The sequence below is a fragment of the Diadema antillarum genome, unplaced genomic scaffold, assembly GCF_040938485.1.
Source record: "Diadema antillarum isolate AM-2024a unplaced genomic scaffold, OU_Dant_1.0 seq00000300_RagTag, whole genome shotgun sequence".
Taxonomy (NCBI): Eukaryota; Metazoa; Echinodermata; class Echinoidea; order Diadematoida; family Diadematidae; genus Diadema; species Diadema antillarum.
Genome location: NW_027271323.1, coordinates 2,668,096 through 2,694,051, shown reverse-complemented (window position 1 = coordinate 2,694,051; position 25,956 = coordinate 2,668,096). Strand labels below are relative to the sequence as shown.

General features: G+C 39.8%; 1 protein-coding gene across 1 annotated transcript in view; it reads right to left on the bottom strand.

Moving 5' to 3' along the window:
• LOC139730284 (uncharacterized) overlaps window positions 1–24,081 on the bottom strand; it is a 77,046-nt gene extending 52,965 nt beyond the window's left edge. Inside the window, exons 1-16 of the mRNA XM_071641163.1 lie at window positions 23,814–24,081; window positions 22,538–22,723; window positions 21,842–22,036; window positions 20,653–20,850; window positions 19,659–19,865; window positions 18,499–18,705; window positions 18,210–18,313; window positions 14,442–14,610; window positions 13,865–14,089; window positions 12,475–12,663; window positions 11,856–12,056; window positions 11,029–11,164; window positions 7,018–7,136; window positions 5,591–5,782; window positions 4,456–4,647; window positions 2,429–2,629 (exon numbers count right to left, since the gene is read on the bottom strand). Coding sequence (XP_071497264.1) covers window positions 2,429–2,629; window positions 4,456–4,647; window positions 5,591–5,782; window positions 7,018–7,136; window positions 11,029–11,164; window positions 11,856–12,056; window positions 12,475–12,663; window positions 13,865–14,089; window positions 14,442–14,610; window positions 18,210–18,313; window positions 18,499–18,705; window positions 19,659–19,865; window positions 20,653–20,850; window positions 21,842–21,857 — 2,356 coding nt within the window. The 5' untranslated portion in view covers window positions 21,858–22,036; window positions 22,538–22,723; window positions 23,814–24,081. The remainder of the gene's footprint in view (window positions 1–2,428; window positions 2,630–4,455; window positions 4,648–5,590; window positions 5,783–7,017; window positions 7,137–11,028; window positions 11,165–11,855; window positions 12,057–12,474; window positions 12,664–13,864; window positions 14,090–14,441; window positions 14,611–18,209; window positions 18,314–18,498; window positions 18,706–19,658; window positions 19,866–20,652; window positions 20,851–21,841; window positions 22,037–22,537; window positions 22,724–23,813) is intronic.
• Between the last annotated feature and the right edge of the window lie 1,875 nt (window positions 24,082–25,956).

The window sequence follows — 25,956 nt, the reverse complement described above, 5'->3', positions numbered from 1 at the left end:
TGCATTGCTTGCATTGCGCACTGCATAACTTGTTCATGTAGTGGTATTGCAGGTGCGAGGGAAGACGATACAAGGTTCCCGAATATCAGAGTTTTCCATTCGCCAGAAGGGAGTTTGATGAAAGCTGCTTTACATTCCCATTCATTTCTGAAAGGTAGTTGTTCAAAAACAAACTCTATCTTGAGGGATATCAAACATCCGCCATGTCCGTCGTTTCAATCCTTGTCTTTAACACTGTCTGTTGGAGGAAATACTTCAGAACGGTTAATGTTTTCATTCGGCCAAGTTTCTGTCCCAATTATTAGGTTCAAAAGGATCGATTACGTTATCTATTCGTCCTCCTTGTTTAAGCTGTTGTTCTTTGCACTTTGGAAATAAACATCCAGAATCTTCATGTTCTTGTTAGTGTTGTTCGTATTCTTAGCTTGCTGGCCTCCGGGTTGAATGCCAGGTAGACCAGGGCTAGCAGGAGCAGAAGGTGTCCCTTGATCAGATTCGAGCGACAAAAAAAAAAAGATCTCCAAGGAATTGGGCGTATCCAGCATGTGACTGTTAAAGAGGCTTGAAGAGACTTTGGGCACCCCACAAGTGACGCAATGCCAGGAGACATTTGAGTTGACCACAGCAATGTACACAGGCATTGAAATGGAACATGCATGCGCTCCACCTGATACCCCTCCTCGCATTCGCCACGATTCACTTCTACAGGCTGTTTCCATGTTACGGCACGGTTGCTCATTTGGCACATTTGAGTACCTCGAGTTTACAGCCCTGAGATAGGTTCGACATCTGAAGAGCAAAGTAGGATTTGAGAACACCAGAGTGCATGTCTTCCATCCGTGCTTCACTTTCCATGGCTGGGCTTTCGTGATGTGAAATGAAACAAGTAGTTATTTCACCAAAACTTACAACTAGGAGGATGACCCGGCGCGGACAAATTGTTGGCACCCTGAATAGTACGTAAATCAGTTTGCTACCTTAAAGAAGGTAAAGTTCAGAACAGTGGGAAAGTTCAAATTCATGAAAATTCTTCCGTCGAGATGTTTTCATTGCAACTGATTGACAAATTGCCCTACATCGACGTAAATAAGCACTGAATTGATCAGTGTTTTAGTAGTAGCCATCACACGGATCAATCCAGTGCTTATTTACGTCGATGTAGGGCAATTTGTCAATCAGTTGCAATGAAAACATCTCGACGGAAGAATTTTCATGAATTTGAATAACAAAGCAGTACCCGCTGCATGCTATAAGGATTAGAACCAACACTTGCTGTCGGGCGAAAGCTCGGTGGTCTAGTGGAGATGACGCCTGTCCGGTGATCAGGAGGTCGTAGGTTCGAATCCTGCTCAAGTATGTACGCCCATGATTTTTTATCATGGCTACTACTAAAACACTGATCAATTCAGTGCTTATTTACGTCGATGTAGGGCAATTTGTCAATCAGTTGCAGTGGGAAAGTTGTAATCATATACTCTTTGCTGGGTGGCAACTACAATACTTTTAGTTTTCTAAATTTGAAAACCAGTACCAAATAGGCGAGCATGCTGATTCTCGATTTCATTCATGACATGCATTATCAGATTTTTAAACAGCTAAGAGCTAGAGTATGAATCCTCATGTCAATCTACATGAATTTCAGGCCGGAGTGGAATTCAGCTATCAAATGTGAAACTAAGAGTTAATAATATATGATACACTAGATGCTATGTGGAGAATGTGAAGAAATGTGAAGAAATTGATCACGAGGGTGGACTGCTATGGATGCAGCTTTATCTCTGTTGCAAGGACATGTCTCTCACACTAACTCGGCTGACAGGTTGGTGAGAGAAAATATGCTATGAATAACATGTAAAACTGTATATTCTCAAAATAATTTCTTGCAGAAAGTGTCCTTATAAAAAAGTATACATGATTGTCGACAACGACTGCTATAACATCCCTTGGCTATGCATGGATTCAACTCAATAAGTCATATCATAATTGATGTCAACTGAATCCAAGATGGCTGCCATGATTCAGTTCAACTGAGCTGTAGACACAAATCCAAAAAGTCGCAAAGGATCGTCATATGATATCAAATTCATAAAAAAAAAATCAAAAGATGTAGGGAGGCAAAGAATATAAAGTATCAATAAAGTAACATAAAGTGAAACTTGATATTTACCTATAGGGCGGTCCGAAAATCCAGAGCTCGGGACTTTTTTGGCTTCCTTAATCTCAAGAAAAATACATACAACGGCAAGCATCGATGACTCACCTCATCAAGGCAGCAAATTTAATTTGGTTAATATAGCCATTCGTATGCAATACCTTCAGACATGTAATTGCAGTCATATCTGTCTGATGATTATACACATACAGCTTTTTATAATCGAACCTGACTTTGCTATCAATTAAAAAAAAAAAAAAAAGAAACATCACTAACCAACGCAAGTTGCCAGAGACACGTTACGCAACCACTGCCCGGAACCCAGGCACACGGTATGGGTGAGAGTCTGGGGCCTGACCTGGAAGCCTGGCGTGTCACATCGCAGAAGGCAGGTCTCCCCAAACGTGGGATTGTTCATGCAGTTTGGAGGAGAGATCAGAACACCCTGAGAAGCCTTGAGGGGCTCACAAGCCGTAGCTGTGTGATTGAGACACATGAAGGCGCTAAATCAATCTCATCATCCTTACTCAATGTCAAAATCACATGACAGATATGGATATACACTCCGATGAACCAAATCACACTTATTCAATTCAGTGTTCGCTGAGTGTCGACAAAGAAAAGAAACACATGGAATATCATTTTCTACCACTACATCTACAATGAAATTCAGAATTGTCCAAAACATGTCAAACTATGTACAATAGTGACAGAGCATTTTGGGCATAATGGTAGGGTACCTATTCCAGCCCGTGTATTAAACATACTATCAACAGACATCGCTATAGATACATTCATATACCAGTGCCTGGTCCATTATTTGCTAAGGATGTGGCCAGAACCCCCCCCCCCCCCCCCCCCCCCCCCCCCCCCCCCCCCCCCCAAAAAAAAAAAAAAAAAAAAAATCTTAAAAAAAGTGGTGTATGTGTGTGTGTGGGGGGGGGGGGAGGAAGAAATGGTTCCGAACTTAAAAGTCATTCATTGAGTTCACACTAATAAAATGAGCAGACAATGTCAGGCTTGCCGTTTGAGTGACTTCTATAGAAAATACCCACTTATCTTCCACAAACATTTCTTTGAAGTAGGCCTGCTTCTTACATACACATTAATTTCTGAATAATGTTACCCAGATGCGACATACTTGTAATTTTACATATTTCATGACATACATTGTCTTCAGCCGGGAGTGAACTCGGCTGAATCTCCTACTTTGAATTCGAGTGTATAATAAGAACTCACTAACTAATGTTATAAAATGGGTTCAAGAATGTAGCCAATTAGAAGCGCTGAAATGAGTCACGTGTGCGTGCATTAATTTCTCACTGACATGTATGGCCCGACGTCACAATGTTTACACTAGCGGTGCGCACTCAATCCATTGTTACAAGTGCGTCGCGCGCTACTATACGCGCTGTCATCCTGGTAAACAACTTCTAGTTCGGGCTGCCGGCCGGCCTTTCTTGTGCATAACATGTGGCGTACGTATACTAGTACTCTTGTACGTACAGTACTTATATGTGCGGGATGTCCGAGTGCGACGCGCGTAAATGTTTGGGACGAACATCTTCGGACATCTTGACTCTTGAGTGAGTGCTACATGTAGCTGATTGGTATTGACCCACAAAGGTACGTGAAAAATGCTGTTAGTTTTCGACCCATTTTATAAAACAAATGATGCACAGGATTATTTCGTGGCGTTAGTGGAGATGCAGCTCACTCTCGGGTTTTTACAATGTAGTGCAACATGCACTCGGCTTCGCCTCGTGCATGTTTCACAATTGTAAATACCCTCGAGTGCGCTACATCTCCACTAACGCAGTCTATCCTGTGCATCATTTGTATATAATAACCAAACATTATGAGTACTGTTTTTGATTCGGTGTAAAATTCTGTCTCAACATGATATATTTTCTGTGTTTAAACATTTATGTGCTTGCATGATGTAATATAACAGGGTCTACATTGCAACAATGCATGTTTATCTTAGAATGGCTGTGCCGCTGTGTGCGGAGGGGGGGGGAGGGGGGGATAACCAGGGTCAATCCAGAGTTTCCGTAAAGGAGGGGGGGGGGAGCAAACAATATTTGTGGTGCTACTTCCGGGTTTAGATCATCTCATTTTCTTTTTATTTCTTTTGTTTTAACAACAATTAAAGAGGGGGGCGCAATGGGCGCGCCCCCCTCTGGATCCAACACTGATTACTCTAAAAGCATCACTAACCACCGATTTCATGCGTAGGTAGGGCCTACGTTTACGCCCACTATCATCAAACAACACAGAAATAAGGACCAAAAAATGAATACTTCTGCAAGCAAAGTCGGTCCCAGACCACGTGCCATCGGCCTGACACCTCCTGTGACTGTCTCCCTCCCCATAGAAGCCATAAGGGCAGTAGAAAGAGCATAGGGTGCCAAAAATCTCCACCCCTGGTGGATCCTGGGAACAGCCTGACTTTATAGCCTGGGGTGGCGTTGGTAGTGCTTGACAAGTAAGGGCTGTGGGGGAAAAAAAACAAGTTGTGTGTTAAAATTGGAATCCATTTTTTTTTTCGAGCTGAAGTTTTCCCGATGATTCGGCAATTATTGAATTTATAGAATTCTGTTATCGTCATTTTATTTTTAGTGATAACTGATAGGCATTTTTAATGATTTCTTATTGTTTATAAATACCAACTTTGCATGCAATATGAACGTTCATTTTGAAAAAAAAAACAAGTGAAGAATATTCTTCTGATATTTTGAAAATGAAGAAACAATCCTCATACTACAGTAAAGGGATGGTATAGTATTGGGCTTTAAACCTTTTTTGTTTTTGTTTTTTTGCAAAATACCAAGAAACCACATATAATAGTATAGAGCAAACCATTCTGGTAAATTCAAAATTTATTTGATGAAAATCGGTCTTGGAATGGCCGAGACAACCGAAAACAAAGTCAAAAAAGTGATCGTATTAAAAGATTGGTCACACGTTGTTTTACGATCACTCTATTTTGGATATGTCAGCTTTTTTTTTTTCGATCCAATTTTCATCAAATAAACGTTGGATTCCTCTTAGAATTACGTGCTCTTTCATATCTTAATTTTGTTTTAATATCTCACAAAAAAGTTACAAAAGAGAAGTTAGGTCTCATCCAAATTATACGATCCCTTTCAAAAGGTGCTGTATTTTGACTTGTCTGACATGGTTCACTGCTTTTACTAATTCGGAGAAAAAAAAAGCATGGGTTAATAGCTTATTTGCCAGTGTACTACGTTTCAGTAATACTATGATTCTTCACGATTCTAGTACTAAAAGACAGCATTACACGTGCCATGAGTTGCAATAGAAAAAATACAATACCAAACATTGTAATAATTGGTAAATGAATCAAAATATTGCATCAAGCAATCAAAGGAACAGAACTAAACAAAGAATTTCTTGGCAAATATCAATTCTCACGCTGGCATGTTGCATCTTGTCCATCCCAGAAGGCGGGAGCCTGACCATTGCCCAGTTCACAAGTCCTGGTCTGTGGTCCGACTAACTCGTAGCCCTGGTTACAGCTGACCGAACACTGAGAGCCATAGATTGGGTCAGAACAATTGACCAGTGATCCCCTGGCAGGGGCTTGGAGTCGAGGGCACCGAAACACTTAAAAAACAGAAAAAGGAAGTGTTGCTGGTCAAACTGCATCTCATGTTTTCGATTGTGGAAAATTAATGGCAGCATGTGACGTGTGGAGCAAACAGCATCAGAGTATCAAATGACTGACATGTCCTCTCTATACTGTTTTTGATGTTTTTAGTAAAAATGCGATATTTTGCTGTAACTCATTTTTATCTGCTGCAGCAGCTGAACATGTTTCGAATCAGTGATGCGTCCTACAAACGTGCAAATGGTGATTAACAGTTACTTTGTTTTGTGAGAATATTATAAGCAATACTAATCACACAAGAAACTTTTCATATTCATGCTAAATGCCGAAAATAAAGAACAGAAAAACAGGTAATAGTATACTGTTGCCTCGTTGATGTGTGTTAGCAAACATCTCCCTGAATTTACTCATATCTCAAGAGAGTTCCTTCACGTTTAATTAAAGGGATGGTACAGTATTGGTGGAGATGAGAATTGGGCTTTGAACTTTTTGCGAGATACCGAGAAAACACATATATTACAGAGCATACCATTTTGAGAGGAATTCAAAGTTTATTTGATGAAAATCGGGTTTGGAATGACTGAAACATCAAAAAACAAAGTAAAACAAAGAGATCATAATAAAGTGTTGGTCCCACACTTTATTAGAATCGCTCTTTTTTGGATATCTCAGCCATTTCAAAAACAATTTTCATCAAATAAACGTTGAATTCCTCATAGAAGTACATGCCCTTTCATATTTCATGAGAGGTTTCTCATTATCTCACCAAAAAATGAGTACCTGAATATAAGAACGACCCAAATCCAAATTTGGCTATCGCGTTTGAAAGCCATTTAGATAGTCATGCAAATACAGATAATCATTCAAGTGACTGTTTTATATTCAAATTTGAATTAATAACACCCCAATAACCAAAAACACTTAAGGAAGTAGGGAATGTTTTATTAATTTCCATTTTTCCGAAATTTTCTCTAATGGACTTGGGTCGTTCTCATATTCATATACTCAAATGTTAGAAATCTGAAATTAGGTCTCAACCAAAACTGTACAATCCCTTTAACTAGTAAATTGTGGATTAGTATGCTTACACTGAGACTGTTAAAGTGTCTCTACCTAAAGTAACCGGATTCACGAAAATGTGTATTACAACTTTTTGTTCGTGTAATAAAAACTAATTGCAAGTTCTCTTTCTTCAGAGAGAAAAAAAACATGTATCACTTCAGCTACTGACCATTCAGTCTTATATAAATGTCACAGCGGGCGCTATTCCCAGTGAGGTCTGTTGCCCTGTATGACGTCACTGTGGTGCCTTCCATGAAAGTTGAGTTTGGGCCAGGGAAGCCATCAACTCTGTCAATCAGCAGAAATGAAGAAGACTGATTTCGAAACATAGAATTAAGCTGGAAGGTCAATTTCGAGAATCATTCGTTGCCTCACTTTAGCTTTGGCATGCTTCTTTTTTTTTTTTGGGGGGGGGGGGATTTCACTTCGTTTTCATACTACATTTGTGAAGAAAAGAGACAGCTAACACGTATCTTCAATGTGGACCGATACCTTCTCATAATTATCTGCATGAAAGCATGCATAATTAGCATCTGCTTGTGTATTTTCCTATCTCAAGCGGTTCTTTAATTCATCCTTCATTACTTCCATTACCTTTCCTTTAGGTACAAAACGCATGAAATATAATATGATAATAATAATATTGTTCTTTTGCGTTCGATTGGATGTATGATGGAGAGCTAACTTTGCCGACTAGTGCATCAGTGGATAGAGATCAGCGTCAGTGGATAGAGAAGTTGCTGAATGCCCCTTCTCTCTTTTTTGTTACCATGTATAGATTTCCAAACTTTGGTGAACAATGGTGAAAATGCTTGACAAGTTTAGCGAAGTGCGTTGACTAAAAAAAAAAATGAATAAAAGGCACACTCATGCTCACGAACTCCATGAATGGACTACCACGTGATCTACGGTAAACATTAATAACTCATTGACGACGGTTTGATTTTGCTACAACACGCATTTCCCCATAGACGCTTGCCCGAGTATACTCGGAACTCGTCTCCTGATCTTTGAAAGCAAACCTGCATGCAATGTGTACAATCAAGTGTCCCCCTCCTCCTCCTCCTACTGTTGTAGCTGCCTTTCTATCTCTCCAAAAATACTAACATTCATCATATTTATTTACCTATTTCAATTTCTCACTTTGTGCTTGTTCATAGTAACGTAAGAGGACCGTGAGTTCTAATCCCGCCCAGTGCTTACATCCTTGGACAAGATGTTTTAACCCACAATGTCCCTCCTCGACCCAGGTGTATAAATGGGTACCTGGCAACGCTAGGGTAACTAGAACCGGAATTTGTCAACACTGACAAATTAGGTGATCCGATTTTTTTTAAAATCAATGATTCGAGTCCTGATCGCAATAGGCATGACCATATAGGTTTTATCTGTTTTTAGAGACATTGGCCGTGTGATATTTGGGTTCTAATTTAGAAAAGAGAGTCAGGTCTGCCATCTTTGGTACCAAATTCGGTATACACTATAACGAAGATACAGAATGAAGTATATTTGACCATTGACCCAACTTTGCACAGCCAAGATGGCATCACATTCTGAGCAAAAAGTGGTTATTTTGTGAAATGATTCTTGTAACATGGTCTTTGCGTGTGCAAAATATGGGAAAGATAGGACATGTATTCACCAAGATACAGGTTGAAACATTTATGACCTTTGACCCTAATTTACATACCCAAGATGGTGTCTGGTCAAGTAGTTGTTATTTTATGAAATAATGTACGTGACATGAACTAAACATGTGCAAAATATGGGGATGATAGGGGCTGTTTTTCTTGAGTTATTGCAAAGAAAGTTGCAGAAAGAAAGAAATATCTTAATACATCGAAGATAAGCTTTAATTTCAACCACGTATTTTGACATAATGCCGACACCATATGAAAAACATAGGGAACACTAGCGATAGCGCGCAGTCTCAACTACAACATATTAAAATCTGGGAGAAATTCACCAAAGGGTAAGTGAGCTAGTGCTCGATAAAGACAATCATGTCAATTTTCACATGTATAAAAATTCCCTCCCATAGAGATAACACGTCATAACGAAGAAAAAGAAAGAAATACATATGACCTTTGACCCCGATCTGCACAGACAAGATGGCATCTGAGCCAAAAGTGGTTATTTTGTGAAATGATCCTTGTAACATGGTGTTTACGTGTGCAAATATGGGAAAGATAAGACATGTATTCACCAAGATAAAGGATAAAACATTTATGACCTTTGACCCTAATTTACATACCCAAGATGGTGTCCGATCAAGTAGTTGTTATTTTATGAAATAATGTACGTGACATGAACTAAACATGTGCAAAATATTGGGCTGATAGGGTATGTTTTTCTTGAGTTATTGCACATAAAGTTGCAAAAAGAAAGGAATATGAAAATACATCAAAGATAACCTTTAATTTCAACCAAGTTTTTGGACGTGATCCCGACAACGTATGAAAAAACGGAGATAACAGTAACGATAGCCCAAAGTCTCAGCTACAACATATAAAAATCTGGGAGAAATTCACCGAAGCATAAGTGAGCTAGGGCTCGAAAAGAACAGTCATGTCAATTTTCATTTCCAGAAAAACGCACTCCCATAGAGATAACACGTAAACTGGTCAAATTTGACAAGATTACATTCAATCAATTTTTACGAGGTATGCCGTCATCCAATCAAAATGTTGTTATTACATTAATGAATAACATTTAATAAGCTACAACATACTGAAATCTGGGTGTAAATTGGCAAAGGATAGGTGAGATACGCTCGAGTAAACTTGAAATTTGATGACGTAATTTTGAAAATTTACTTTATTTACTTTATTAAGAAATTTGACATCTTTTAATCATTTTTCCAGCATCGCCAACCCATGAAATAACATGTACAACTCATCAGCTTTCAGAATATGTAAAGAAAATGGGGGGTCACCGTCTATCCTAACGAGTAAAATCAGATTTAAAATTGGCGTTTTTTTTTGGGCATCGTTGCACTGTATATCGCCATTGACGCGCGCGCGGAATTTCAACTTTGACGGGCCCGTATGACGTCATATTGAGTCGGATCGACTTGAAACTTGGTAGAAATATTCCTTGACATTTTGGACATCCAATCCGTGTGAAAAAAACTGACAATTTCTATTGCATATGAGCTCTGTGTGCGAATATGTGCGCGGGTGTACGCGTCCGTCCAATTTTTTCAATTTTTCAAAAAATGCTCCAAATTGTCTGAAACGTGTGCCAAAAAAATTTGAGCTCGATTTGAGCATACAAATATTTCAACGCGCACGTACGCGCGCGTTTTAACATAAATATGAATTTTGAGAATATGAGTAGAATCTGCTTGACTTAAAGTATAAATGACGAAAATTTCATCGAAGAATTCATTCCATTAATGAGATATGCATGAAAATGTGTTTTCATATAATGACGTCATAGTGACGTCATGGTCGACTGATCACTATGATTTTACTTGATATGTCGTCTTTGGGACATCATACATATATGGTATAAGTTTGACATTGAAAGGCAATGCACTTTCTGAGCGAACCTCTGCACAACTTTTGTCCAGAAATAAAGAAAGAAAGAAAGAAAGAAAGAAAGAATCCGTACAGATACAATAGGTGATCCGAGAGGATACTCGGATCACCTAATAATAATAGCAGGGCCCTCTGGTAGAGCAGTGGCAACACTGAAGAGGCTACCCTGGGTAAATAAGACCTTATTATTATTATTATTATTATTATTATTATTACTATTATCATTATTAAGATTTTTATGTACAAGAAGTCCAAAGTTTGAATATTAATTCAACAATACGTAATCAAAACAAATTTCTTCAATTTTTATGTCCATGATATCCGTATAACATGTGATAAGCAATTTTCTTTGATGTTGGATTTTGTCAATAACGAAAAGGAAGTAAAAGCACAATATTGTTACTTTGATTATCTTTTCCATCTGACATAATTTTTGAAAGTATTGATCCCTCACGGCCTGTTATGAGTGAATTCCAGAGATAAACTGTTAGGCCTCTGACTCTTCTTTTTTTTTTGTCTTAATAATAGTTTCCTTGTAAAAGAAAATTTTGGTGTCCCTTTTACCACTAAATATTCTAACTCTTGTCATCATTTTCTGAAACAATAATCACAACAGCACTTCAAAGTAATTGCGATACCTTTTCACAGTGACATTTCCTGAATTATCGGTGGCTGAGGGAATGGCGAAGTCAACTATTGCGGTGCTTGTTCCCTTGGGGGCGTTCACATTGATGTAACGTGGGCATGGCTCATCAAAGCTTGGCTCCTGGTAATCTATGGAAGACGAGAACACAGTCAATTAGTGCAAACATCTAGTAAGGAATACAATGAATATGATTGTTAAATCCACAGCAAAACGAAACAAAAATCATTTTTTGATTCATTAAAATCAGTTAATTGATACTGCTGGCAGCAGCAGTCTGTAGCGTGCCTACCTCCAAATTCATAGACCGGGTTCGATTTCGCCTTGTCTAGTTGAGCAATGCTATATGTAATGAAACTGTCCCCAATGTAAGAGTTAAATACTCTGTCTCCCTAACAACACGTGTGTTAGAGTCCCAACCCATGCACACAAAAAGAAGAAAAAAAAAAGATCCCGTTTCGTTTCATTAATCTCAAAAAGCAGGGTGCATAATCCGGTGAAGTGGTCACAACCTAACATACACGTGGACCCTATGGAAGACCAGATAAGTGCAGCTGATTTTCCTTGGACATGTAACGTTATAGGTGCAAACTCATTCACAACTTTAAGAACAAATAATGTCTCTCAAAACTGACACTTAAATTGAAATGGAAAAAAAAAAACATAGAGCAAGATCATTGAGGGCTTGATTGTTGCTGTATTAAAGATTGACGTCTTTGTGAACCCATTCCATATTCGAATGAGAGAGTTTGTGTTATGCTATATGTAGCCAATCTCCGTGGGAAAAAATAGTGTGTCTATTAAAAAGGATATTCGGGTTACCTTCACAAACCACGGGCCTGTTGTCACTCCATACGCTATCTGTGGTGCATGCCCTTACGTAGGGACCGTACTGACGGAAGCCATTGTTGCAGTTGAAGTTACAAAGTGTGTTGTAAGGTACCTTCACATCACTGGCGGTGCAAATCTCGGGTGTAACGGTACCATGCTCCAGACTGAACCCAGATGGACATGTGACTGGCCCTGATGTTGAACATGTGTGAATGATTATTATGACATGTAATATCAGATGCTCACATCCACAGAACACTAATTCATGTATAGGCTAGAGGCATTCTGCTAGAGTCTAGAGGCTACAACAAATGAAATGAGCAATGAAACAAACACTGGAGGAAAATACGGTGAATCATTATATTTCAATAATATCATTAAAATCTGGTGTCTGTTCAGGCGGCCAATTAATGTCAATATATTATCATAAATCATGTCAAATCAAACGCAGTACGTGCATACAAGGTCAATTTATGTTATACATTCAACTATGGTTTCTGAGAACTTTAACACCGCAGGATTAACAACTTAGCACTGAGTGAAGACCAAAGTAGGCACATGATGCTCTTCTGGTGAAATCGAAAGACACTGCAATACAGGAAGAACTTACTATCACAAATGAGCTCTTCTTCACTCAGTAATCCATCCTCCTGACACACCCTGGTAACAGATCTGACGCCACTTGATGTCAGGAAGCCATCATTGCACACAAACCGGCATTGCTCTCCGTAATTCACTGAGGCAAATGGGCACCCTTGCACCGAGCTGTTCATGTGCGGATTTACTTCACAAGTCACAACTGCAGGAATGATAGTGATATCCAATTAATGGAATATGACTGTTTTAATTTCAAATCTTGGTTGATATCAAACAGCTGCTATTACATTAATAGAAAAATTTAAAGGTTCCACTTTAGATTTCGGAATAATGCTATCTTACATTCAGGGAATTAATTTCCCCGTTTCTAGAATTCTTGTTATTTTTATTAGTTTGTTTCTTTTGTTGTTGAACAACATTATGCAATGAGTTCATGCAAGTGTTGTACTCCTTTCAAGTGTTACTTTGACAAACAATAAAATTGATTTATATTTCCAACAGCAATAACCTCTGAAATTAAGATTTAAAAAAAAATTCTGTGCAATTAGTGTGAAGGTTGATGCACTGAATCTGTTATAATCACCGTAACAGGCAATATTTCATATCCAGTTGCCTTCTTTCTCGATCCTGGGTTTTCTATTTCATTTACTGGAGAAAGAGTTAATTTATTCAGAGACTTGATTTGATTTTGTTATATCTTGATTTTGTTAGGGTTACATAAATTGAATACTAATTTGTTATCTTTTCTGTTTCGTTCATTCAGTTTTACTAAGATTATGGATATTTTTCTCAGGGAACAGTGACAGATTAATGCACAAATGCAAGGGAAATAGACAACAAAGATCAACATAGGCATTTGACAACATCAGTGACCGCGGTCAACGATGTTCCTCATAACAGAATTTTATTTTATTTATTTTCATTTCATTTCATTTTCAACGAAGTGTACAAAACATAGCATGGAAAAAAGGAAAGACAATGTACATTGACCGATTTCATATACATCGAAATTTATATAAACAATGTATTGAGGGAAGAAATGAATATAAATTATGCTATTTACTGCATAATGCTGAAAATGTTTAAACTGAAACAATGGCAATTCTTTTTATAATGTAATTCCTAATGAGAGAGGGAGAAAACACTATTTGGGATACCTATTGATAAGCAGAAAATTGAAGAAAAAAATACTCATATACGTATAAACATTATTTTACCACTCATTATTTTAACAGAAAAAAGAGGAGAAAGGATGGATGCCATATTTCAATTTTGATTTCAAACATGAACGTGGATAGAGAATAACTCAAATCCTCAGTGAGATAATTCTTTTTTTACTCAATTAGATTCCTCGAATTGAAGGTTTGATGATACGATCTGGAAGATGAGAAAGTGATGCTTACTCTCACAGAGCGGCAATGGATTGTCCCACGCACCAATGGTAGTACCCTCTTCCTGCTGTACGCACCTCAAATTGGCAACAGTCTCATTCGATGAGAGGTCAAAGCCCGTGTTGCACTCTACCTGGCATGTCGACCCTAGCACGGCCCCGCCCTCACATGACCCTTGACCTGATGTTAAGGTCACTGCACCATTGCCAGGAGCAAACAATGGAAGACATCTCACAACTGTGATTGAAACAAAAGAAACAAATAATTCGCATTGATCAGCGTTACACCTCTTTACAAAAGTTGACTTTTGATCACATCATAATTTTTGGTAGCAATATGACTCAATCAGTAGTGTATCTGACTGTAATACAATAAAAAATCAGACCTGAATTTAGGGGTCAGTAGACTTACATCAGTCTAAAGGAGCAGTCAGTGATCTTTACATACGTTATCAGTCAGGACATAAGGTTGAAGTCCTCAGGGTAAAAAAGGGTATCTCCACCCCCCCCCCCCCAATCAAACAGTTCCCGAACACACTTCTCAGATCCCTTTTTAACACTCGAATCCCTACTATGAGATGACCTCTAACCTTTGACCTGTACATCAAATGCACATGTGTCACTGTTCCCAGCAGCATCTGTTGCCCTGTAGACCAGGGAATGGTCTCCTTCCACCAGCGTGGTCGGTCTAGATCCAGTGATAGGGACCGAGTCAATGCTTTCCAGTTGGGCAGTTATAAGAGTGTTGGCATCAGTAGCCTGAGAGCAAAATGTCAAACAGTATTGATTATACCTAGCAACCCCTAACAAAAAAGTCCTGTGGTACTCCCTGTGGTACTTGTCGGTACCACACAATGTACCGCACACTTATAATATTACCACAGGAACTGTGTGGTACTGTACCACAGGCTTGTAGGGTACTCCCTGTAGTACTTGTCAGTACCACACAATGTACCACATAAATAAATGTTACCACAGGAACTGTGTGGTACTGTTTTACAGGCTCATGTGGTACTCCCTGTGGTACTTGTTGGTACCACACAATGTACCACACAAATATATGTTAACACAGGAACTATGTGGCACTGTGTCACAGGATCGTGTGGTACTCTGGGATGTACCACAGGGCAGTACCACAGAACATTACCACAGGAAAGTTCCACGGGACAGTACCACAAGACAGTATACACACAAATTGTCCTGTGGTATTTAGGGATGTATACCACACAACAGTACCACAGGACAGTACCATATGAATTGTCCTGTGGTATTTTGGGACGTACCACAGGAGAGTACAACAGGAAAGTACCACAGGATAGTACCACAGGACAGTACCACACGACTTGTTCTGTGGTATTTTAGGACTTACCACAGGACAGTACCACAGGGCAGTTCCACAGGACAGTACCACAGGAAAGTGCCACAGGATAGTACCACAGGACAGTACCACAGGAATTGTCCTGTGGTATTTTGGGACGTACCACAGGACAGTACCACAGGATAGTACCACAGGACAGTACCTCACGACTTGTCCTGTGGTATTTTGGGACGTACCACAGGGCAGTACCACAGGACAGTACCACAGGAAAGTACCACAGGATAGTACCACAGGACAGTACCACACGACTTGTCCTGTGGTATTTTGGGACGTACCACAGGGCAGTACCACAGGAAAGTACCACAGGATAGTACCACAGGACAGTACCACACGACTCGTCCTGTGGTATTTTGGGACGTACCACAGGACAGTACCACAGGGCAGTACCACAGGAAAGTACCACAGGACAGTACCACAGGACAAATACCACAGGACAGTACCACACGACTTGTCCTGTGGTATTTTGGGACATACCACAGGACAGTACCACAGGAATTGTCCTGTGGTATTTTGGGACATACCACAGGACAGTACCACAGGACAGTACCACGGGATATTACCACAGGACAGTACCTCACGACTTGTCCTGTGGTATTTTGGGACGTACCACAGGACAGTACCACAGGACAATACCACAGGGCAGTACCACAGGACAGTACCACAGGAAAGTACCACAGGATAGTACTACAGGACAGTACCACACGACTTGTCCTGTGGTATTTTGGGACATACCACAGGGCAGTACCACAGGACAGTACCACAGGATAGTACCACAGTACAGTACCACACGACTTGTCCTGTGGTATTTTGGGACGTACCACAGGACAGTACCACAGGATAGTACCACAGGACAGTACCACACGACTTGTCCTGTGGTATTTTGGGACGTACCACAGGACAGTACCACAGGGCAGTACCACAGGACAATACCACAGGAAAGTACCACAGGATAGTACCACAGGACAGTACCACATGACTTGTCCTGTGGTATTTTGGGACATACCACAGGACAGTACCACACGAATTGTCCTGTGGAATTTTGGGACGTACCACAGGACAGTACGACAGGAATTCCTGTGGTAATTTTCGATGTATACCACAGGAGAGTACCACAGGAACTGTCCAAAATCCCACAGGAAAATCATAATATGGTGCTATTCCACACAGAAGTACCACACAGCAAATTAAATTCGTAAGTACCACAGAAAAATGCTACAGGATATTCTTTTTTTTTCTTAACATTTTATACCAGAGGACTATCACATCAGGAGAATATCAAACAGCAGTACCACACAGGAGTACCACACAGGAAAATTGTAAGGCAGAATCAACGGAAATTTATAACAAAAATACAAACAAAAAGCACATATTAATATTCCTCAATTAATTGATCGATGAGTTATGCTGTGAATTATAACAATTGATTTGCCATTACTTATCCTGTCCTATACTCCTACAGTATTACCTATTTAGTGAAAGTGCTGATGTAAAGCATGAGAAATTTCATAAGGACTTCTGTGGTACTCCTGTGGTACTCCTGTGGTACTCCTGTGGTACAAATTTTTACATAGCTCATGAATATTCATAAAAAGCACTCTAGATTTTAGAAAATACATATATGACTTAAAAAGTCAAAGTATTAATGATGGAACTTACTTTGAACTTTATGAAAGATTGTCTAATTATGTTATGTTATTCCCAATATCATAGATATTGTTATGAAAGTGTAATTTCATATCTTGATAATAAAGTATAATCGAGTTAGTAACCATGCCTTAATGCTTTACGGATAGACGGTCATATATATATGTACTGAGAGGGTCGATGGCTACCTAGGAATAGAATATGACTATATAGATCTATTATAGGACTAGATTGGCACTTGGCCATTAGACTCTCGTTTGAGGTTATATGTTAGGAGTAGGACAGGTTATTAAGTAGGGCCATGTTTGTCCTAAAATCCATCACTCACCTGTCAGAAATATTCCTTGAAATGTGGGTAAAAGTCTCCCAGATTTTTTTTTCCGATCTATCCTGTGTGGTACTCTCCTGTGGTACCATGGAAATGCTGTGTGGTACTGCCCTGTGGTAATGCTGTGTGGTAATGATCGACCTGTGGTACTGTCCTGTGGTACTGTCCCAAAATGCCACAGGACAGTTCCTGTGGTACTGTTCTGTGATACTAGTCCTGTGGTACTGCCCTGTGGTACGTCCCAAAATACCACAGGAATTCCTGTGGTACTGTCCTGTGGTACTGTCCTGTGGTACTGTTCTGTGGTACCGGTCCTGTGGTACTTTCCTGTGGTACTGCCCTGTGGTACGTCCCAAAATACCACAGGAATTCCTGTGGTACTGTCCTGTGGTATGTCCCAAAATACCACAGGACAATTCCTGTGGTACTGTCCTGTGGTACTGTCCTGTGGTACTTTCCTGTGGTACTGTCCTGTGGTACCGTCCTGTGGTAATTACCACAGGAGTACCACAGGACTTTTTCGTAAGGGACAGCTCAGAGTACATATATCATACAGAAAGTAACTATGTTTTGGCCTATGTAAACCTATTGAATCCCGCAAATACGCCAATAGTGATCCTGCTACCCATATTTGTTGAAATCAGTTTTCAAATTGAGCAAATTAGACGCTCGTCTCACCCACCACACACTCGACATATAATGATACAAACACACAAATACATACATCCATACATACATATATACGCCTACTGGCTGGTATAATTTTTCATGTAACAACATTCGCATGCAGAATAATCTGTTGAGACTTGATTGAACAAACGACAGAGAGAGAAGTACACAAAGTATTTACCAGACTTCCTTGTCAGTTATTACTTAATCCTTTTGGAGTTACAAACATATTACATCTTATGGAAGAGAACGCTAATTGTTATGGGCAAAGTGAGAGTACATTTACAGTATCAATGCAGAAAAGCTCTACATAAGTTGCATTCAACAAGGAAGTTATACCTGAATAGGTTCCAGCTGGTCCCAGCGAATTGTCCCAATTGATTGACCGGACTCAGCAAAGATCACTTTATCGTGAGGACAGTCGATGACAGGTGCCGTATGATCTAATACAAAACGTAAATGAATAGAATTGTTTTAGGGAAGTTGGGTTGGTGCGGACAAGTGATGGCTTTGCCTGTTACAGGTTGAGAACTGAGGTGGTAGGGAAGTAATAGAGACTTGAAAGTACGTGACGTGTAGTGATTGAAGCGGTGGGGGAATAATACACTGGGAAGGTTCATCAGCTTACCCTCACAGATCTGCGGCACACCATCCCATCTGCCATCGGCAAGGCAACGCCGGGAGGATGTTCCCATTGGCGTGTAGCCAGAGTCGCAGAAGGCAGTACAGGTGGTCCTGTAGTCCTGGCGTAGTGTTGGATCGCTCGCTTCACCATCCAGTGTGCAATCCACCAAGTGGCCGTTTACTGGAGCATCTACTGGCAGGCATTGAACAACTGAGAAGGAGAGGGAAATATCAAAACGCTTGAAGGTTAAAGGTTATAGTATTGCAATTTCTTGTGAGCTTTTCTGTAATAAACTGCTTTTATTTTATTCTACAACAAAGGTACTGTGTAGGAAAATTGAAACAAAACAAAACAGAAATGAAGATTCACAAATCATACTGTGTATTAAAACCAGATTCAGAGTTTGTTTGCTGGAAGTTGTCTAAATAAGCCTATTGGTAACTTGTAATATCAACTTTATTTGTGCTGAATATTATGCACAAAACAAATTTTAATGTTTTGATAAGAAGTAGGCTACATATAATTTTAACCGAAATCATGTTTTCTGTTTTCATATGAGATAATAACAAACGTGACATGACTTATTATTCGTTATCACCTATCGCGATAGATATGCCCCTCCCACCCTGTAGCTGCTCCAAACCAATTTTCAACTTACTGACGAATTTGATTTAAAAAAGAAATCATACATGTGCACACAGTGCAAATTGCTGCAAAATCATAACATGCAAGTAACGCTGGCGTAAGAAGCATCTTGGTCATGCCATTAAAAAAAAACTCTTTTTTTTCTGGCGTGTCTATGTTCTCCCAGTTTATATCATCATATCCATCTTTAAACATCTGAAAGCTTTCGTAATATAATCATCGGCGAGTTTTTCCTCTGTTAACCCCCGCCCCACAGCTACAGAAAACAGGGCTGTAGATCCAGGATTCCGCAAAGGAGGGGCGCCTTTGCAAAGTTAAAGAGGGGCGCACGGTCCCATTTTGTCTTTTTTCATTTCTTTTTGGTAAACATAAACTATAGGGGGGGGGGGGGGAGGCGGTGAGTTCCCGCCTGGATCCGAAACTGGAAAATGCAAACTATACTATCTTTATGTTCCCCTGAATAATCTAGAGTCCCCTGCGCTATTATGAAACATTCAGGCATAATTATCAAAGAGCACCTGAGCAAGAAATGGGTCCACCACTCCAGACGCCAACTCCTTCCCCGTCATCAAGACACTCTCTGATAATAGGCACAGTCTCACTGGGCTGGTAGCCAAGGTCGCAGTAGAGGGTGCAGACCGTACCGTACTGTTCCCTCTCGTGGGGACAGCCGCTCTTTCCCCCGTGGAGAGGGGGTGGCAGGTTGCTACCAAGGCAGGTCACAGCTGGGCAAGACATGATGGGAGTGGAGCAAGGATTTTTGAACAACAGATACATTGATCCCTTTTATTGGGGGAGGGGGGGGGGAGGAGGGGGTAAGTGGTTACTGTGAATTCAATTAATTCTTTTAATTTATATAAAAAATATTGTACATAATACTTTTTAAAGTACTTTTTTTTTTAATTTGTGACCACAGACAATAAAAGAAGATACACACAATAATTGCTTACGATCAAATGAAATAAATAGTCCACATAGATGGAACAGGTAATACAATAATGTAATCCCTTTTCGGCCAGCGTAAGCACCCATCTTTTATTATTATTTTTTTATTCCTTGCTGTGAATTTAGTGTGTAATTTCATTTCATTCTTTTCTAACAACTGAATTAGAAGCCTTAACAGAACTTTTCTATTATAGACTACTATTCCACAAAAATGCGCTTCACGATCTTTGTTTCATTAAAGAACCTCCAACAAACGTCATATTATTCACAGAAAGTTAATGACACCACTACAGATTTGGAGACACCGCCACTAGGCCGTATATAGATGACACTTAAGTCATACATCAATACCATGGAGAAAGTCGTGTTTACACCTTTTCTTGTTTTCTTTTGGATTGTTTTATCCTTATCGATGCAGAGCACCCTATAATGGTAAAAGGAAGCCACAATTAACTTTGTTCTATGTAAAAATAACCTTTGAAAATTGCTTGAGTTGAAATGTTGTTTTTAACTCGTAACAAACAAAAAGTTCATCTGGTCGGTGGAATAATTGAACCGTCAAAGCACCTTCGCAGGTTGGTAGCGGCTGTTCCCACGTGCCAGATAATCCACAGGTGGTATTCGCTGAGCCCTGTATGACGTAGCCGCGGCTACACTCAAATTCGCACACGTTCCCAGCTGGGACTTGAACATTTGTGGCACAAGTGGAGGAGTTGTCATGGACCTCCAGTGGACCAGACAGGCTGGGCCTGTCACAAGTTTCAACTAAGGCAAGACAGAGACACAAACATACATTAAAAAAAAAAAAAAAAATGTGGGACAACATACCCCTTCAGAGTGCATTACTTCAGGATCACAACATGTTTGTTTTGTCTGGAAACTACATACGGATGTGACAATATCAAGTTAACCTATTGGTTGTAAACAGTGTAGTCCCGTTATGAAGAATTTATCAATACCGGCAATTTTATTTCGTTACATCTAAATTTCGTTATTTTTTATAACCGCACAAAAAAAAGGAAAATAATGCTGCTGAATTTGTATTTCGTTATAAACGTTAGTCGTTATAACGTGAGTGCACTGTACTGCAAGTAGGGTAGCGATATTCACTGCGATTTCGTATTTCTTTTTTTTTTTTTTTGGGGGGGGGGGGGGAATATAACTGAATGGAATGACGAAGGGTTTTCCAAGTTGTTACACTAAGAGTGGCTGTCAAGCGATCCATTTGTTTCTACACTGCAAACAACGCAATGAACACAAAGCGTGCGACATTTTCTTGAAGAATAGTGAAAGTACTTGTGGTATGAATATGTTACCTTGCATCTTCCCCAATACCCCTCTCTCCTCCACAAAAAAAAATCAATTGGTAATGTTGAGGCAAAGAAGAGATGCGATTTTAGAGAACCTTAAAGGATACATTTTGAATAGCGGTGGTTTTTCGGGGTTTTTTTTCTTTTTTTGTTCCTTTTCTGTTTCCTCTTTGTTTTTGGTTTTGTTTGTTTGTTGTTGTTGTTGTTGTTTGTTTGTTTGTTTGTTGTTGTTGGTGGTGGTTTTTTTTTTGGGGGGGGGGGGGGGTACTTCTTTTGTAAAGGAGACGGGATTGTGATAGTCCATCCCCTCCTCTCTTTCATAAGAGAGGCCATGCAGGAAAGACATCCTCAGATTTTGCATAGAGGTGATGAATAGGGTACAGTTTCCATGAATCTCTTGCATGGTGTGGGATTTTGGATTGCCAAGTGACAAATGTTGACCGCACCTTCACATTCCGGCATTGTGCCTTCCCAGAATGCCTCCTCACTTCCTGGCTGGACCACACACCGGAGCACGTTGTTGTTTATACGGAAGCCCAGAAGACACGCAAAGTAACAGGATGCACCGTAGGATAGTGGACAGGCCTGTCCATTCAGGAATCCTCCATTTTCTGGTGGATCTATAGCTGGACACTGCAGCTCTGTGAGGAGAGTGGACAGAGTGTGAAGTGGGGAGTTAAGCATTTTCTTTTGTCAAATGGTTATCACTTACACTGAGACTGCGATATTTTGCAGCTTTGGATTATATAAAATATATGCCCTTCCACTGAAATAAGCGAGTGAATGTTTATGCCATAAGCAATAGTTCATTTGAAAAAAAAATGATTCAAAGGACATATTTTCGAGAAAAAAAGTAACATGTGTTAAACCTTTTTATTTTATGCAAAATAAACAACAAGCGAAGACTCAATACTCAAATGGCATGGTAATTTTAATATCCCTTTTCAACTGTGCATTTTGATGGGTTATTAATGTCCAGTCCTGGTGCCTTAAAAGTACATGCCTTCTTGTCGGTAATGCTATCTTCTTTCAGAATTTCGCCTCAAGGACTTATTTGGCGGCATCTGTCGGCTGTTAATGAATGTTCATAGTGCTCAGATTACCATATTTGGCAAAATCACTGTTTGGTCTTTATTAAGTACCTTCACATACAGGAGGTTGGTTAGTCCATTTCCCAGACAGTCCTTCCCTCTGGCAGGTGGTGTTACCAACTCCTTGGAGACGGTAACCAAGGCTACAGCTGAAGGTGCAGGTTGATCCCAGTAGGTTGCCATGGGGACAGCTTGCCAGGAGACCATGCGAGATGGGGATAGTGGAGCAGTGGATGACTTGAAGTCGGAAAACAATAATAAAGTTGTTATGCGGTTTTTATACTTATAGCAAGTGTGGCCAGATGAACGTGATCAATGTTCTTTTACAGAGTCTTAATTTCCTGCTTAATTCAAAAGCATCAAGCTTTCTTTTTTTTTTCCAATGGTCTCAGTCAAAAGGTTGGACAGCTAAACTCCCAAATAACTTCACGCTGTCCCGAACGCCAAAAAACAAAACAAAACAAAACAAAACAAAACAAACAAAAACAAAAATTGGGTTATCAATCTCGACCCGTCATTTGTCTATGATTCAAATTTTCATACTGAACTTCGGGTTTCAATCCTTTTGTCACTCTCACTTTATATTAATAGATCAAATTTGACATTTTTTGATCTATCAGGATACATCATAATAATATCTTCATCCTTGCGGACATAATTTGGTCAACATTTACTGTGAATCAATAGGTGCACTCGGTACACTTTGCCCAACAGAAGTTTTATCTTCTTCGACCTGTACAGAAAGCTGTGTTTCTTTGTCTCGTGAGTTGCGTCTAGACGAGTTATGAAGAGCATCTGTGTAGGCAGTATTCGGCAATGCATTATACTGTCCGAGCGAGGAGTCCGCTGGTAAATGCTGAACCTTCTGTCTTTTTCTATCACTTTGGATGTCAAAATTGTACTTACAGTAAATTCAAGATTCACAAAATAATCACTCGTACAAAAAAAAGACTAACTTTCGTTCGATTGTGAATAGGGTCACTGTCTGGTTAATCAGACAAGTTAACTTCCATCGTGCACTGTCATACGAAATTTGTTTGGTTTCGTTAAACAGACAAAGAAGGAAGAACTATCCTGAAGCCCTCAACAGAATGGTATTAACTTGATTTCCCATCTAATCGGATGTTAAAAGGTGTTAACTTTCAATATCGATAGCTGTAGTTTTGCAGTCGTTCTACCCTAGAGCTGCCATTGAACCTCTGCATTGTGTCTGTTTTCGTCGGTTCGTGGCGTCATTCACTATAGTATTATAGCTCTGGGATCATCAGAACATGTAGTCCATGTTATTCCTGTATTGCATGAGGACCTAAATTAGGTCACTGCGTACCTTGTACTGTGATTGTAAACACACAAGATCCCACGTTTCCGCTATCATCTTCAGCAGTGTACGTGACAACGTAATGTCCCTGAGGTAGTATGGAACCTGGGGTTGGGCCGACATGCGCGACATTTGTATTATTGGCGCCTGAATTGTCGATGGCTATGGGTGGGGTCCACGAGGCAATCACTGTCTCATGTCTCTCAGCCGCATACAGGATCTGTGATGGCGGGCAGTCTTCGAAGGTGGGTGCAGAAGAGTCTGTGCATTGAAAAGGTGAAAGAAGGGATGGAAGTTAATAAATACAAGAAAGAAAAAAGGGGGAATCGAGGAAATAAATAAAAACCCGAAGGGGAGAAAGAAGTGAATAAGAAGAAAAGGAAAAGTAGGATAAGGAAAAGAAGAAAGTAGAGTACATGGAGAGCAAAGACTAGGGAAGGAAAATCTTTAGAAGCGGGGTGATCACATTAGGCACAACAGAAAAACTGTGTTAGGGAGATATCTTCGTCGCGACGATATGAGACAAAAGATCGTCGCCAATCGTCCCCGACGATCCAAATTTTGGGCCTCATGTGCTCATTACTACGCTCTTTTTGGCTCATTATAAATATCAACAAAAGATGGTTCCGACGAGTCGGAACGAAGTCGTCTCTTTTCGTCGCGACTAATCAATTAAGGAGGTCTTTTGTCGATCGGCGAAGCGTTTCAGTGATTGTTCAAACGTCGCACATCGTCCCCGACGACTGCGTATTCAACTTGACTAACCGTTTTGTAAAGGTTTTGGTGATGGTTTCGCGTCGCTCATCGTCCCGACGATTGACCATTGAATTTAAATCACCGTTCCGTGGCGAGTTTGTTAATCCATAATTGTTCAAACGTCGCACTTATCGTCCCGACGATTGTCCATTCAACTTGAATCACTGGTCACAGACGCGTTTAGTAATTGTTAAAGCGTCGCGCATCGTCCCTAGGCTTGCCCATTGAACTTAAATCACCGTTTGGTATGAGTTTGAAACGTCGCACATCGTCCCGACGATTGCTCATTCAATAACAGAAATTGCTCGATGCTGAGGTGTTTATTTTTTCTAACATCGCGAGTGGTCCCGACGATTGCCCATTGAATTGAAATTGTCGTTCAATGATTGCCACCAGGGTAATTCATCTTCTATGAAGCCTTGCTCTCATGTTTGCCATACTTGTCTGTAAACAATACAAAAACATCGTAACGAGATCCGATGGCTGTCAGACTCCCGAAATTCTTGAATGAATCATGAAAAAAAAAAGTGATGAACGTACATTATTATCTTTCCACAAATCCAGAGCTTGAAAGAAAACATCCGGCATTTATTTTATCATCGTACGGAGTTCAATATCATTGTTATTCATTTCCGAACGTCAAAGCAAATTTCCGACACTTATATTAACATCTTTCAGAGCTGAATGTTATTGCTATTTACTTTCGAACGCATAAGCAAATACCCGGCATTTATTTTATCATCGTACGGAGTTGTATATCATTAGTAGTCATTTCCGAACGTCAAAGCAAACATGCGATATTTATTTAATCACCGTACGGAGTCGAATATTACTGTTATTCATTTCCGAACGCAAAATCGAATTTCTGACATTAATTTTAGCACCGTACGGAGCTGAATCTTACCGTTATTCAAATCGAAAAGTATAAGCATCCTTGGTATAAGCAAACATCCGACATTTCTTTTAGTACCGTACGGAGTCGAATATTACCGTTATTCATTTCCAAAAATAAAAACAACATCTGACATTTATTTTAGCATCTTATACGGAGTCGACTGTTACCGCTGTCCATTTCCAAAAGTAAAGGCAAACATCCGACTTTTTTTGGTGGCCCGACGTGCGTTTTTGGTGGCCCCGGTCCACCGAGCCACCGTTAGTGTCGAGCCCTGGTGTACACCTCACTAACCTCAGCTTGTTGGGGAAACTTATACTGCCATACGAGGGGAGATGCTTTCATCTCTTCTAGAGAGCTTCCCTATGAGCGAATGAAAATCTTTGTTTGGCATTTTCATTTCTATACTCCATAATCATTCGTTGTTTCCAAACATTTTCATGATGTCGGTATTTCAATATCATAATATTTTTCTTAATGTATTCCATTTTCATTCCTTGACCA